Source organism: Dermacentor andersoni, chromosome 4, assembly GCF_023375885.2.
Source record: "Dermacentor andersoni chromosome 4, qqDerAnde1_hic_scaffold, whole genome shotgun sequence".
Lineage (NCBI taxonomy): Eukaryota > Metazoa > Arthropoda > Arachnida > Ixodida > Ixodidae > Dermacentor > Dermacentor andersoni.
In genome coordinates this window covers 17,256,830-17,273,984 of record NC_092817.1, presented here as the reverse complement: position 1 = coordinate 17,273,984, position 17,155 = coordinate 17,256,830, and the positions used below count along the sequence as shown (strand labels likewise).

Here is a 17,155-nt window from a genome sequence, read left to right as displayed (position 1 = left end):
CATTATCACGGGTTCTACGTGTACACGAGTGCGCGCTCTTTCACTTCCTTTGCATGCGCTTCAGTGTATTATCGAGCAAGCTGCCCGCTTGGTCCTTCACTCAAGCTATCGATTGAGCCATCTGAGTGCTATCAAAATGTTAAATATCTGCACTCGTCGGGAAGAGCAGTGCACGGAGCGCGATATCACTAATGGAAATGCGAGTCATCCTTCGACCTTGTTTTCAGGCAGCAGAACGGGACGGTTTTGCGCTATATTCTATTTGAGCTTGACACCGCCGTGCTTATTGTAGGCTACAGGTGCGGCTCTTCACGCTCGGCGCGGGGCCCATAAACAAAATACGCGGGGCCCATACGCGGGGCCCATAAACAAAAACTTGCAGTGGTCGATACGCCTTGGTGTTTCGCATCTGGCGTACCACGCCTTTCAGTGCGATCAAGAACATTGTTGTGTAGCATGACACCCGCAGTAGGCTAAGCGGATTCCCGATATCACCCTTTCGAAAGCTAAGGGTGCATTTTTGTCTGTTTCAGATTTGCTCAAAGGAGTACTAAACACGTAATTTTTAATGATATTTTTGGGGAATATTCCTGGTTCAAGTAGTATGAAATTGGGGGGAAAAAAAGAAACTTGGCTGTGGTGCCTTCGAGAGCATGGACTCACACAAAGTTCGCTCGTGCATTGGTTTGCGCACTGGCATCCTGCAATGCACTGTCACTGCGACCTAGTCGAATCCATCAGCAGCTCCGCGAGGCACATTCACTGCTAGCTCAGCGCTACGCGTAGGCTATATACCTGTGTGCAAACCATGTGCACGAATTGTCACTGTGGCTCGCCGCACTGCCTCTGATTTCAGGTACATGTTTCACGGAGGAACATCTTTCGGGTTCAGCGCCGGAGGTGAGAATGTATATTATAAATCAACTGTATTGCAGTAACGTGTAGTATTATGGCGCTGGGAGTATTGCAGTATGCTATAAAGCAGGAGGCTGGAGGTACCGCTACCACGGTCGAAATTGAAGTTCTGCTGTCGTTAGGCAGTGCAGACTGCAAGCACAGCATACTTTAGCTAATACTCATGTGCTCAGTATGACGTCGAAAGCGCGAGCTTACGCGAGGCGGAAGGGCTGGCTTTGCAGATGATTATAGTCAAAATCGCTTGATAATGCATGTATATTTACGCGTTTAAGAAGATATATATATATATATATATATATATATATATATATATATATATATATATATATGTGTGTGTGTGTGTGTGTGTGTGTGTGTGTGTGTGTGTGTGTGTGTGTGTGTGTGTGTGTTCAGATTTTTATATTTTGGTCTCGCCTGCTTGGCACGTAAGGTAGTCAGCAAATGTTTTCGTAAACGTCTAGAGTATGAGTATTGCAGAAGCTCTATTCCTTATTTGACGTCGCCCTACGAAAGTGCAGAAGGATTTTCAAGGTAAATTTTGTTATTAAGAGCAGTCGCATCGCCAGCTAATCTGACAGAAAAGTTTATACGTAACCTGTTTCAGGGAAATTTAATAGGCAGAAGTATCTGCAGCGCCGTTAATATTGTCATGTCTGCCGATATAAGTTAGTAAAGGCGTGACGCTAAATTGCAGGTTCTTTTCGTTGACGTTCAGTGCGCAATGTATTTATTTAAAAAAAATGTTTTTGAATTCTCGAAATCTTTTTCTCTCTAGACTCCCCTCATTCTCTAGCACATAAAAGTGTGACTCTGCCGTGGGGCACGCGGACTTTCAAATCTGCAGGGTTTGGATTCGCTGGCGTTTCAATTGTATTTATAAACGCTCACGTGACTTTTCTCTACGTTCATAGAATATTCACTGAAACGAGGTTTGAAATATGGGCACATCGGCCCAGTTAAGCAGGTTAGGAAGAGCTTGCGAATGTTTAAACTTGACAGTTTTTATAAAAACGCGTTAAAGACGAAGACGAAAGGAACACATACGACAGGACTGGCGCGCACGTATGTGTTCCTTTCGTCTACGTCTTTAGCACATTTTTATGAAAACTGTCAAGACGAACCAACTCGCCCAAAACAAGGTATTGTTGGGAATGTGTGCTGAACAAGCACCTGGGCACAAAATTTCCAATTAAAGCTCACACGCCTTGACAATATTTACGCCCTCGGCCACGGAGATGTAGTGTATATACACTGCGCAATTGGTATGGTGTTATACCGGAAAATCTTCTCAAGACTGCGAAGTTAGGCGAGTTGGTTGAGCAACATATTGCTAAAGAAAGTGTGCAAGTTACGGGACTGCAGAGAGAGACGAAAGAGCCCATGCGCTTATTGTCAACCAGTGGTTTATTGAGAGGAAACACATACAGGCATAAAGGACATTTTAATGTGACATCGAAAGGCGCAATAAAGATAGCCGACGTCATATCTGTGTGTCATCGAGAATGGTATTTATGTTCTCTTCTTTTTCAGGCGTGACGTTGTCTATATCAGTTAATACTTTCGCACGTTATCATGTATGTCCGCGACAAATCGATGACAGTGCCAATCCAGTGAAAGGAGGTCAGTCAAGAAGCAAGACAATGTACGCGTGATAATATGCATTTCCTATATGAATAAACTACCAGTTGATAGTCAGCGCCTGCGTTCTCTCATTTCCCTTCGGTCTTGTTGGTCACAGCTTATTATTATTATTATTATTATTACTATTATTATTATTATTATTATTATTATTATTATTATTATTATTATTATTATTGCATTGTTCCATGCATTTATACAAAACAACCTGTTAAATCGGTCCCAGATCGTATGTATTGGCGACCAAAAGAGTTCTTTGCGGTTTCTTAACGCAGGGGTTCCACAGGGTTCCGTTTTGTCTCCGCTTCTTTTTAATTTGTACGTTTGTGACTTGGCACAGGTAACAACTTCATGTACGATTTTCCAGTATGCAGATGATACGCTGCTTGTATCTAAACACATGCAGTACGAAGCAGCTGTCGCTTTACTTCAAAGCGACATAAAAAATGTGATGAACTGGTTTAAAAAAAAACGTATAAAAGTCAGTGCTAAGAAAACTCGATTAGTATGTTTTAGAAATCCGTTAAAGGCTCTTGTAACAAATCAACATGTTTTCCTTCACGGTTCTGATTGCTTAGACTGTGTTTGTGCCCCAGTACAATATGCGGATAGTGTCAAGTACCTTGGAGTATACTTTGAGACTGACTTATCATGGAATATTCAAATGGCTCGAATTTGTGCGCGATTACGTAATGTTGCGTGTGTCCTTTACCGTATAAGGAGTTATGCACCTACCAAGATTAAAAAAGTGATAGTGCATGCTTTAGGCTACTCGCATATAAGGTACGGCATTCCCTGTTTATTTAATTGCAGCGGATTTTGGAAACATAAAATTGACAACCTATTAAAAAGCATACTAAAAAGTGTTGCGTACAATGAAACCACAGATAACTTATTTCGAGATTTAGAAATGCCCGATTTCGAGTCTCTGTTTCGTTCAACAATTGTGATGCGTTATTTCTGGAGCAATGCATTCCGAGAACCTGTCCATAAAAGTGTTGCTTTGCGTAGTCATCCCAGATATGTAGTTCCTCGGACAAGAACTCGTTATGGAAAAGGACAAAGAAGGTACTACATCCCCCACCTGTTTAATAACCTTCCCAGTGCTGTACTGGATCAGACAACTTTGTCGGGATTAAAAAAGGCCCTCAAGGCAATGATAGAATAGTTCACACATGTATAAAGTCTCTTTTGTTGTAGTGTGGTCTTTACCAAAATGAATGTCAGACTGTTTCCGCTGTTTTCACAATTTTTTTTTCTTTTTTCGTTCTAGATAGGTTGTAACTTTGTTTACATATTGTGCCTTGTTTACTCAATTGTAATGGTTGTTGAGTGCTACGTGTTTTCATTTTAACATTAAGTGTTGTTTACTGATCATGTTTACCTGAAAAACCTGCGAAACGTTCTTTATTTTTTTTTAGTTTGACATTTAGTTTGTCTGTAATAAGGTACATAATGCATTGCCCTGACTGCCAGGTTTCTGCCATACAAGCCCACAAAAGGCTTCGGCAGACCTAGCAAAATCATATGTACAATTTGATTATTTGTAATAAAGATTATTATTATTATTATTATTATTATTATTATTATTATTATTATTATTATTATTATTATTATTATTATTATTATTATTATTATTATTATTATCTGTTCGTTAGATTACCTGTGCGCCAGTATTAACAGTTTTTTCTGGGCACATAATCTAAAGAATGGGTTGATTAATTTACTTTTGTTGACTATCACGACTTGTTCGTGTTTTTCTCCGTCATTATGTTGCGAATTCACCTTGGCTTTTGTTGATTGTAAACTGTTGCTACTCATAATTTTCGTTTTCTTTTTCGTGCTTCTTCCTGTATTTATTTGTATTTAAACATATTTTTTACCCGTGCGCCAGCACTCAGATTATGGGGTTGTTCCTGGGCACGGTAAATAAACAATTGATTGATTGATTGGTTGACTTATTTATTTATTTATTTATTTATTTATTTATTTATTTATTTATTTATTTATTTATTTATTTATTTATTTATATTTACGTTCACTTTTCTCGCTGCACCTTTGAAAGCGTCCATGGTCGCAGCCAAGGGAAACAAGGGCGCGCTCTTCTACAGGCCCCATGTGACGAGCTACGATTTCGGCGGCCCCCTGACGGAAGCGGGAGACCCGACTGAGTTATTCGTCGCCGTCCGTCGCGTCATTTCCGAGGCAAGCGGTCACGCTTGGCTTCCTTGCCGCTGTCGTCCGGTGAGGTCAGCTGCAGAGAATCAGAGCCGAGATCAGGACGTCGCTGGAAATGCTTGCTTACACACTTAAAGTTGTAAAGCGCCCTCCAGGATGTAAAGCGCCCTCCAGGATGTAAAGCGCCCTCCAGGATGTAAAGCGCCCTCCAGGAAGCGTTCTATGGTTAGAGCGTTTGAAGGAGCGCTAAACAGAAGAACTATAACACTCTTTATAGCGATAAAACAGCCTTTCAAACCTATTTTCGTTGATTTCGAGGTAGCAGGTTGATTATACGGAGGGAAAATGAAAACCGAACGTTTATATATTTTTTTTCGATTTCCCACCGACACCTCAGCGTTTTGCATGTCAGAGTGATGTATTTTTTTGTATTCGGGCCATTGTAGCGCAGTAATTGCTCTCGAAAATATTTACATCCAGCACAGCTGGGCCGCTATTTTGTAGCGATGCCTTATGCCTTATTCTATGCTATTCTTATCATCCACCACACACGGCCGCCTGATCGCGTTGATAATGTGGGCAGACCGTCGCTCTGGTCAGTGGCCAAGCGCGAAAAGCCTGAAAAAGCATAGAATCGGAAAAGGCTTCGCTACGAAATACCGGCCTTGTCTTCTTTAGAGAATAGTACGTCGTAGGCCTTCTTTGATGGTCAGACGGCCGGATCAGACGGCGCCGAAATCAGTGACGTCACGGCGAGCACAGAAACGTGAAGGCGGCGTCGCCACCCGTTTTTCGTTTGTGCGGCTTTTTTTTTTTTTTTGCCTAATCAAACTTTCTTTCACCGTAAGGTTGGTTTTCTGATAATGTAGAAGCTGGATTTGCTAATAATTCTCAACTTATTTTCTTCTTTAGTGTCCCTTTAGAGAGGATTTAGTAAAAACGGAGATACAAGCAATAAAAGCGGCTCTTTTTGTTGTATAAACTATATAGTAATTTATTTAAGAGGAAGCTTTAGCTTGGGTGCTCCTATCTAAATACATGTAACAGGAGAATTCGTTTTTCTCGGCAACCACTGCACCGAATTTGACGAGGTTGGTTGCACTTAAAACAAAAAATAAGGAACTTAGAATCTAGCGACTGTCGGTTTTGAATTTCTGATTCAGCTCATTCTTTTGTTTATTAAAAATTGGCAAAAATCGCAAATTTTCAGAAAACTAAACCATCAAGTTTACAACTCTCTTTCGGCAATGAAAAATGATATCACAGTTCTGTGCATTGCATCTAACAGTACATCTAAAACGGACAAAGTTGGTATATTACACATGAATTAAAAAAAAAAAGGATTGTAATATGGAAATACAGCTTTTGCAGAACCTTTGTACACAAAGTAGCGATTTAACGTAAGATATAAATCGACATATCGAATTTGTCCGCTTTGAATGATCTAATGGATGCTGTTTACAAAACCGTGATATCTGTTTTGATACGGAGATATTAATTTGTAAACTTCGTGCTTTTATTTTTTTCGCACTTTCGAATTTTTGAAAATTCTTTTAACAATATTGAGGACTTAAATAGAAATTGCGCTTCCAACAGTCACTAGAATTTACCTGCTTCTCTCGAATCCAACAAATTTCAATAAAATTGGTCCAGGGGTCATCTCAAAAAAGCGTTTCTGCATTTTACATCTATTTGAATAGGCCGCGTCGGAGCTAAAGCCTGTTTAAACTATAGGTAGTGTATTATCTACGTATAGAATATTATAGCGGTTTTCTTTGTTGTATAACTATATGTAGGCTATGGTTTCAGTGTTCTTTTATGGCTTGATCTTTATTTAAAACAATGTGTCACTTTAAAAGAAAAGACAGTGTTGTTATATTGTGCTGTCTTTCAGCTGCTGTCATTGTTGACAAGGGGCGGCAGAGGATTCCTCAAGCCCTCACTTAAACGGCATTTCCCTCCGCCTCCTGTTTCGCTATACTGTGACGAAACAAAGAACGCAAGCAATCGAATTAAATGTTGCGTTCAAAGAACCTAGCTACACTATCCGCAACAGAGGCTATCTAACCCTGACTCGGCGAGTGCCTTAAAGCGATGTTTGCGGACTTTCATTTGGCCCTTTTTAAAACTTCTTGGGCTATATAGACGGCACGATTCATGAACGGTGTTTGAAAACTTCTAGTGTATAATCTAAATTTCATCGGTGGGGCCTGGCGAGAGGCCCTTCAACATGTATACGTGCATATCGGACCAGCTAGCTTCGTTTCCTAAGCCAGTTACTTGCAAAATTCGTTTGGGCAATCTATAACTTTTCAGTGTATAGGCTGTAGATTATCTATAGTATCTTGCATACTTACGTCCTTGCACTTTTCGCCAACTAATGTCTGTATACTTTTTAGCAAACGACTCATGTGAAAGTCGATGAGCCATGATATAGATAAACGGAAATGGACACTACCTTTATCTACCCTTATCAATTACTGTGTATGGGCTTTGTATAGCCAAAATAGGTCTTTAAGAAGAAAAGTAGATAGTTTGTTAAAGCTTCCTGCTACCCCAAGAAGTAAAGCTTCTATTTGGTAGTGTTACGCCATCCTTCCGACATGGGTTAGCTCTCTGTACTTTCCCATATTCTTCTCACTCACTTAGGCTATTCAAAACCTTTACTATGCCATACCAACAGGCAAAAATTGCCGCGATGGTGAATTCATAGACTCTCTGAATTAATTTTTATAGAGCGTGCTTGCGTAAATTGTCTATTAACGGATACGCGTGTCAATGCTTAGATAGGGCATTCTGCTGATACATCGTACGTCACTACATCGCAAAGTTTCAGCCAAGCCCGCGTCGCTTTAACACGAGTACACGTTGCGTTGTTTGTCACAGCTTCACCTTGGCGAACCCGCCGTGGTTGCTCAGTGCCTATGGTGTTGGGCTGCTGAGCACGAGGTCGCGGGATCGAATCCCGGCCACAGCAGCTGCATCTCGATGGGGGCGGAATGCGAAAACCCGCGTGTACTTAGATTTAGGTGCACGTTAAAGAACCCCAGGTGGTCAAAATTTCCGGAGTCCTCCACTACGGCGTGCCTCATAATCAGAAAGTGGTTTTGGCATGTAAAATCTCATAATTTAATTAATTCACCTTGGCAAAAAAGAATAGATAGATATAACCTATTTTGCATTTTCTTTTTAGTTGTTCCCGAATAAAAGCCTACCGGAGATTCCGATACAAAAGCGCAAGATGAAATTTGGGCCTATCAAGATGATGCACGTAAGCAGCTGAAGATAGTCGAAGAGAGCATGCTTTCACGGCTGTGGCAAGTCCTGTTACTCGATTTTTAAGGAGTGGGGCGGAGGGTCGAAACAGCTTATAAAGAAGTCTCCTAAAAGAAAAGAAATCGTAAAGATCAATTTAGTAACTTTTTGGTACATAGACATTAAATTTTCTTTTCGTTAATAATTATGACGGGTGCAAAGGGAAATGAAAGTGCCTTTGACGATTTGTGTGCCCCATACACATCGTATCTCTTCGACGAAAAGAAAAAAACAACTAGGCGGCAAGCTGCGTTACCCGGAGCCGCAAGAATGTTTCAAATGCTAATGAAGACATTTTAGTTTATTATTTTCACATTGTTGCCCTAATTTGAGGGGGGCGGGGGAGGAGTGCGTCCACGAAGAAGCATAAATTATCTGTGCAGGCTGCATTTTACCTAGATTGCACAGTGTCGCAAGTAAAATTAACGGGAATGTAACTTTGAAGGCACTGCATACAGGGTCTTAGATCTCAGCTAACTTTAGTCTAGGTTTTAGAATAAACCGAAGCACTCTTATATGAGGATGCGTCTGAATTAATGTTGCTGGCTAATGTATAGAGCAAGCAACACTATCTTTAATATTGTGTTTAATTGAATCATTAGTCCAAATTAATTTAGCAACTTCGGAAGCGTTAACAATGATGAAACACTTCCAATAAGAAAGGTGTCGAAATTTCTAGGAAACATAATTCAGCAGATTTTAACTTTTTGTTATGCAACAATTTTTTCCGCGTCCTAAAGGTCTCCGAAATATGAAACAAAAAGAATTAAAAAAAACCCTTGGCATGCCCGATTGCGCACCGCGATTGCACTGCTCTCAGACGTGCCACGAACAGCTAGCTCCTGGTGTGCTGCCGCCTAAAAATTTGGAGGGCAGCGACGAAAGTGCTGGCTGCGCGGTTTACGACGGTGATGTGCTTGCTTCGCTCGAGGAGCACGGAGCCGCAGCGTACTGGCGGCCCGCCGCTGGGTGACGTAAGCAGAACGTAGTTTCGAGGGGCGTGGCATCACGCTCGTGGCAACCTCCAAATTTCGGTCTCGCGCGCTCTGATAGCCGAAATTCGTCGTGCCACAGTTCCCGCGGGTAATCTCACTTTTCCCAGACACAAAATTTGATGTCGCTTTTATGGAGAGTTTGCTTCCATTTCACCATTATGATGAGCCCGTTGAATATGAAAGTTGAAATTTTAATGAATATGTTTTGTTAATCAGCGACTATTACCACGTATCACGCGTCACCCCGTGGTCGTCACCACTTACGGCATGTCTCCGAAGAAACCGCACTTTTTTTTTTCAAAACGGCCATTATTATTTATTATTCATTGTCTTCGTAGAGACACTCTATATATGTGTTCATTTTTGTATAGTCCCGCTCAACTATTTGTTCTCTCGCCAAAGATGTTCGGCTTCGCGGGACTTCGGTACCTCTCCCGTGGTCGCTCAGTGTCATCGCAATATCCTCTGACATTCGAACAAGTCGGCCACGTAAGTATATTAGGGCTGTCTCTGTAAACTGCAGTGTTTTGCCACTTTACAAAGGGGATTTCTTGGCCATGACGAAGGCAAGTCTGACCTGTCGTGGTTGCTTAGTGGCTATGGTGTTGGGCTGCTGAGCACGAGGTCGCGGGATTGAATCCCGGCCACAACGGCCGCATTTCGATGGGGGCGAAAACACCCGTGTACTTAGATTTAGGTGCACGTTAAAGAACCCCAGGTGGTCGAAATTACTGAAGTCCTCCACTACGGCGTGCCTTATAATGAGAAAGAGGTTTTGGCACGTTAAACCCAGTAATTAATTTTTTCTTTTTTTTTGCAGGCAAGCCTCCTTGTCGAAATGTTGGCTTCAACGACGTTCCCTGTCCGACCACCACACTTATGGCGTTTTTCACTGGTCGATTCGGAGCAGGATTTCTTGCTCCGCGGCAACGAATCCGAATTTCACTGGTCGATCTGGAGCGGGTTCGCGCGTTTCACTGGTCGTTTCGGATCAACTCGCTCCGCGCCGGATCGCTCTCACTTGCTCCGCCGCCGAGGCGCGGATTCGGGCGGAAATAGCTCGCGTCACATCCGTCTTCAAGCGAAATCGCTACCCTGTTGGTACGCGCTGCGTTCGGTGCTGCTGCAGCGCTCGCGTTTAGCGATGAGAGCTCGGACGACAACGATTACGAAGTGACGCAAGTGCTGTACGAAGCCTTCTATGCACGTTGTCCATGCACAATACTTGCGGGCGCGACATGGAAATGGCGGACTAAGCGACTGCCGCGGTCAAATTACACACGGGAGACGGTGACTTTGGTTGCCGTGGAAACGTACAGAGCGGAAGTCGCGCATGGTTTTCGGAACCGGTTTGTGCGACGTGTACGCAGACTTCCTGTGTGATCGCCCGCGGACCGTTTTTTCGCTCCGCTGGCCGATTCGGATTTGTGAAACCCGAGCGCTCGCTCGAGGATTTCGGCGGCCGCTCCAGATCGACCAGTGAAAAACGCCATTAGTCACTTCGTGGCTCTCCCCCTTCCCGTGAACTTGTGTCTTGTTTGTGTTCCATGCAGGCACGTACGCATGCCCCCCCCCCCCCCCCCCCCCCCCTGAACTAAGCGCCATCTAGTGAAGTTATTGTTTATTTTCAGTAATCTGCATTTTGCTGCAACATAGTTAACTGTTGTTTCTGTTTTTTGTTTTCTGTATTGCCACATTTCTGTGGTAATACATTGTTGTTTTATGCATTCCACTTCCTTCTGTAATGCCCACGTGCCCTGAAGGTATTTAAATAAATAAATAAATAAATAAATAAATAAATAAATAAATAAATAAATAAACTTTTCTTTTTGCTTCATTATTTCTTTGAGTGATGGCTCGCCGCGACGCTGCCATATCCTCGGAACCATATACCCGCGATATAGGTTAGATAAGATGGAAAATAATATCACACGAAACAGCGACCATGATCAAACCCTGCAATAACTGTTAAATCCATAAGGAATATGAATGTAAACCGTTACCTCGTCTGGTTTTTCCCTAATTTTACAACACTTTTCATGCAATGTTGGCAACTGAAAAAAAGAGTCGCAAGGAGTTGAGAAATCAAGCGATCTACTAATAAGGGAGAGAGCCGAAGCAACAGCCAAACAGGAACGAAAAACGAAAATTAACAAGTTTAACCTTTGCTTGCGAAACTATTTATGAATGAACATCGTTTTATTTAAAAAAGAAGTAGAGAGAACACCGCCAGAAGTGGAGACGGATTCCATGTGTTTTGAATGACGCTTCTACCGTTCAGTCTAACCGCCTGACGTAGCCCCTTCTCTGCTACGCTTATGTGGCTGTTTTGCTAACCCTCCGCGGTGGGCACAGTACGTCTAGAACCGCAGCGTCCTGCGCTCTATGCCGTTGTATACGGGACTGGCAGCCACGCATCGTTGCGCAACTTTTCCAAATAACGATACGATTCGGTTTTGGTACTTGGTAGAGCAATAAACGAGGGATCCAAAAGAACCGTGATTGTCCCGCAAATATATATTTCTCTGCATTTCTCCGGAGCTAATTAAAAAAAAAACGCTACTAGAAATCTTTATTTTACACTTTCGCTTGTTTACTTGTTTTTGGCAGTGCTCTTCCTGCGCTTCCTTCCTGCGCGAGTCCATTTGATGTGGTTCCTTGTTTGTCAAGGAAAGGAGAAGTCTATCTCACAGGCGTATACCTGTGAAATACACCCTACTTCATTTCTCTTTTGCGGGTTTACGCGTTTTTATGGCGAACGGTGGGCATTATTCACATTTACACCACTAAAGGTAGCCCCGCCCCCCTCCCCTCACTCATTTGCACGGAAAAGTTACTTTGGGTTTTTGACCAATTGGAGAAATTAATCGAGGGCGCAGCAAAACGTGATAATAAAGCAACCCAAGCTTTGTCCGATTCGAACCAGCGAGGCTCGTGTTCGCGTTATCACAAATGCAGATCCATGAGCGCGAAACGACGCGGACATACTTCCGCTAGAGTTTGTATTCGATTAAAGGTTTAACGTTCCAGAGCAACACTGGGGCTATGATAAACACCGTAGCGAAAGGATCCAGATTGGTCTCGACCCCCAGTGTTTATTTCACCTGCAGCTTAATCTAAAGACATGATTATTTATTGATCTTTTATTTATTTATTTTGCATTTCGCCTCCATAAAAATGTGATCTCTCTGGGATTCGAACTTACCTCGAGCACAGCAACAGAGCAACATAGCCCCTGTATCACTGCGGAATATCTAGATTATGTAGCATTATCTAAACAGCACCTGTGCATCTGGAACAACTCATATGCCTGTTTAAGGCGGTAATTTTTCAAGTAAAAGAAAGCCGCACCCATTAAGGTATACAGTGGACATTTCTGCATGGATGTTCAAGCAGGAGTTTGTTAGCACATCGCCCTTTTTTTTTCGCGCACATATTGACAATTTCTGTAGAATTACGCAGCTAAACCTTGCGTATGCGTTTGCAAGAAATCTCAGGCCGCGTATAGCAACCTCGCTGCAGGCGGGATGTGCAACGAATTGTGTAGGGACTGTTTCTTGCACGGCATTCGTTGCCTCAGTTATTAGATGTTCGTGGAAAACGGCGTTTCAGCGCCTGCCTCGAATTAGTGGTTGATAAAGGCGCTTCTCATTCGTGTTCAAAAATGTCCACCAACGTATATGCACGGTATAAGCCGTTGTCCGTAACTTCGCTATATTTGTTCGAGCTGACTAGAAAGACCGGTGCTGTTCATTTCTACTGTCGCGCACTTCTACAGGCTCATGGTTTGATGTTCTACGATGTGGCTATCACGTATCAGCCGCATGTTCCTGCCCTGCTCAGTGTGGAAGGAATTCGAGACGGAGGGCACGTCTACCTTAATGGTGTAAGTACGGTATATTAGTAATGGTACAGCCGTATTAGAAACGTGCACCAAAAGCACTACACTAAGATCCGTGCGCTGAATCATGACATGTATTTTTGTTATATTTACCAGAACATTAAGGAATGGCAGGCGACATATAACGGGCGCAGCTTTTGCGAGGAGGCACATTATTTTTTTTTTTACGCCTTTGATGCGTATACACCATATATTCAAGCAGCTCGGATACATTATGATTATTTATTTTGTGGCGAAAGCGAATTTTCCTCAGTGTGTATACTTCGAGAGTGTAATGTGAAAATCTAGTTGTACCCAGTTTTTCCTCGAGTGGATATAGGCTCCGTGGCTCTGCATAACGTTCTCCCAATTCTGAATGCCCGATAGGCATGTCGATGACACGGTTACTCAGCGAGGCGATGTTCTTAAGCAAGACTTTGGAGACGGGCTAGTTGCTATTCCACGACAAAAAAAAAAACCTTTAAACTCAAGGGAGACGATGTTTCTATTGAGCTTGGAGGTCTTCTCAGTACAGGAAATGGAAACATAGTAGCTAGGAAACGCTTCTTGTGGAAACCTTTTGTAGCATCTTCGCTAAAGAGAAGTTCATTTTACGCCTCCTTGAGTGTTGCTAGCAGGCACAGAAGGTAGACACTCAAGCCATCCTGTAGAGCTTTCGGGCAGGTGCTCGCGCTAGCTTTCAATAGTCGAGCGCGGGCATCGGCGGCATCCAGGCAGTTCTCGTTCGCACAGGCACGAGAAACTGCATTTGTGGCGAGCCTGAAGACAGTTGAACACGGCTAGACTAGACCGCCTCGGCTAGAGAGGTGGTTGGTCCGAAACTCGCCGGCGGACGCCCGCCGGTTTTGTGAAAGGGGTGTGCAGGCGTCCCTCAGCCTGGCACTTAGTTGTTACAAGGGTGCCTGAAGAGGCTGTGCGAGTCCCGCAGCGTCTGTCGGGGTGACTGAGTATCGAAGCACATCGCCGAAAGGCGCACGTGTACGCGTGTGTTGTTCGTTAGTCTCGCACACATGTTGGCTGGCCGAGAGCGTGCCTGGCTGCAGAGGTGCCACTCGCGTGTACGCGTTTACGCATCCTATGTCGCGAACGGCCAACATGAAATCGCACAAGAACAAGTCTGGTTTCACACTTCAAACACGTCATCGTAATCAACCGTGTCGTGTTCTTTCCTTCTCGCGATTCAAGTGGCGGCTTAGCATGGCTATAGTATATGTACAAGTGATAATATAGGCGGCCGAGATTCGATCCCCGCTGCATTAATTAGCACCATCGTTGTGTTTCACAACTTCCCATCGCAAAAATAAAAATAAAAGGAAATGATACAGAAATGCCTGGAAATTTGGGGTGACTATGTCATTGCTGGCACCCTTAGCTAAGGTAAGGCACCAGCAGAGCCAAATACAGTACGGTCGCTCACTTCGCTGACTGCAGTATAAGCTGTACGCTTTGCGATTGATCACTGCGTCATCGAATATCGCCACCAGTGCCACTGCTCGTGTCAACAACGCATTACCTTTCGGTAATGCGTTGTTGGTGTAAAACAGTACGGTTATCTTATTCTAAAGCTTTCTATGAATATATGTCTCCGCCTCGCGTTGTATCGGTGGTATTTTCCGACATAGAAGAAGAAAAGTTAGAGTTGGCTTGTTTGCTGATTATTTGTTTTAACAACTGACGACCATGTAGCTAAATCTTGGGATGCATCAAAGCACCGCAAAGCTGTGTACTCTAGCTCTGAGCTTTCTGCTATATTTTGCGCCTTGTTTTACAGCCACGTTACTTCTGCTTAGAGTCGTAGAACAATCTTTGCATTTATATTTCTTTCGCCTTTATATTTTTTTCTGCAGGTTTTTGTGGATTCCGTATCCCGTGCGGAGAACAGTAACGCCCTGCTGATTAAAGCGAAACTACACCAAGTACTGACAGTTCTCGTTCATAACGAGGGCAGGATCTCATCGGGGAAAGGCCTAAGCGAAAGTAAGGTGCGTGTATTCTGTATTCCCAATTTTGTTCCTTTATTACTTCGACCCAGTGAACACTCGGTGGTAATTTTGTTCGGTGTCATTTCCGAAACCTATGATAAATTCCAGAAGAACATGAAAAGTATCATGGAGACACGTAAACCCAGATCACATTACGACACATGAAATCAAGTCTCAAATGACACTTAATCCGACGAAAGAAATTTTGTTCAGGAAATTCGGTGAACAGAAGCGCACGAACCGTCTCTACCATAAGAGGCGACAAAAATAAACACAATATGAGAGAGAGAGAGAGAGAGAGAGAGAGAGAGAGAGAGATTAGTTTGCCGATGGCTTGAGACCCACTTCGCGCGGCAAACATAGGAGCATGAATTTAACCAACAGCAAGTATTTGAGAGTTGAACAGTAAGGTAACGCCTGTGCTGCTCACTAAACTACCGTCGCTCAATTTCGGCAGGGGATTGTCTCGAACGTGACGTTGGACAGACGCCTGCTGACCAAATGGACCATGCGGCCAGTTCCGCTCACCAACGCCACGTGGCTCACGAATTACGCCCAGATGCGCTATGTTCGAAAGCAGACCTCTCTGAGAGCCGCCAGATCACCTTTCGAGTTGCGCGTTTTTGCTGCCAAGTTCGAGCTGCCTGCCTCCAATGTCTACGACACGTTTTTGAGGCCTGACCAGAAGACGAAGGTAATCGCTGTAAGGACGCCATGCAACCATATATCGGATGTGCCCACAAATTAGTTCAATTTACCGCGGACAGCTCATTATGCTACTTACCCGGTTTCTTTAGAACTGCATAACGTGGTTACACGCACAAAATGGTTGGTTCAAACCGGCCAGTGCGCGCCCTGCAGAACCAACTCATTTCGTGTAAGTATGTGTGTGTGGGTGTATGCATACGTCTACGCGCAAGTCACTTAAAGCTCAACTCCGCGCTGGTTCCACGCTCGACAAACCGGTGCGAACATCGGATCATCATTAGAATTTCTAGGCTTCCGAATTGCCGCATCCGGACCGATGGAAAGAGAGAAGAAACATCGCGCATTACGTCCAGTGATGTACAGTCGCGCAAATACATCGATTACATATTGTTTCAGTATATTGACAGCCTCCCGGAGTGAATGTTCCTTCGTTTCGTGCCCTAACTGCCTTTGGTATCACGGGCTCCTTTGCAATGTACCGCGCAGCACAGAATCGTATCTAATGGCGCTCACTTGGATGTCTTCGACGAGATAGTTGGTGCACTTCGGTTAGAATGATTGGCTTCGTGAATTAAGATAAAGCCTTACCTCGAAGCCAACTCCTATATTTACGTATGCAAATACATATATGCTACTCAGAAATGCTGAAATACACAGTTTACAAGTTTTTCACTCAGCACCAATAGCAGATATCGCAGTTCTGCGAACACCATCTATTAGGGCATTTGAAACAAGAATATTTAAGATAGGAGTTAAAAGCTTAAGGGTGAGATTGTTGCAATGCCTACGATCGTTATGTACATGCCTTGTCCCCACAAATCAGTAGTACATTTAGCAGAATGCGATGTTGGGCCAGTTGGTTCATGCTTGAAATGTGAGTTCTGGCGCAGCTAAACTAAATGGAAAGAAGAATGGACAGAGAGAGAACCACTTGCAACTGAACCTATCGCATAGAAAGACCTATATTCATACAAACAGGATTGACATGCGCACAACCATCCCGTGCACTACATGTGTGAAAAAAAAATACAGCGTTATCGCTGTGCTTTCTCCGTGCTATCTCGGCTCTTTCTGTCCTTTCTTCTTTACACATAATTTTGCTGCGCCAGAACTCGCATTTCCGTAGTGCATTACTGAGTGGGGCGCAATACATCCATTTCGCACGCTTTACATGATGTGTCAATGGGTGCAGTTTACTGAATTGTCATATCAATTTTTATTGCTGAGTTACAGAGTTGTAAATTTATACTAGTGCTTTTCTGAAGTTTTGCAATCATTACATTTTTTAAAAGTATATATATCCAAATTAAAAATGCACTTCCTACAGTCTGTAGATGATAACTCTTTCTTTTCCTTTAAACAGCTATGTTGCGGCTAGGGTGGCGTTCAGGGCATGGAATCCACCAAGCACATTAACAATTACGTCAAGTTGTAGAAAATGAAGGAAAGAGCATTTATCAGTTTAGTTACACGGCTCCAGTGCGGAAGCCCACTCCATGTAGGCAAGTTAAACGTCTCAG

The 17,155-nt window shown here is 43.3% G+C and overlaps 1 protein-coding gene across 1 annotated transcript in view; it reads left to right on the top strand.

Annotated features, from left to right (window-relative positions):
• Positions 1 to 17,155, top strand: part of LOC126536058 (beta-galactosidase-like) — a 33,847-nt gene that overhangs the window by 12,643 nt on the left and 4,049 nt on the right. The window contains exons 8-11 of the mRNA XM_055073294.2: positions 4,593 to 4,851; positions 12,592 to 12,930; positions 14,793 to 14,927; positions 15,385 to 15,621. Coding sequence (XP_054929269.1) covers positions 4,593 to 4,851; positions 12,592 to 12,930; positions 14,793 to 14,927; positions 15,385 to 15,621 — 970 coding nt within the window. The remainder of the gene's footprint in view (positions 1 to 4,592; positions 4,852 to 12,591; positions 12,931 to 14,792; positions 14,928 to 15,384; positions 15,622 to 17,155) is intronic.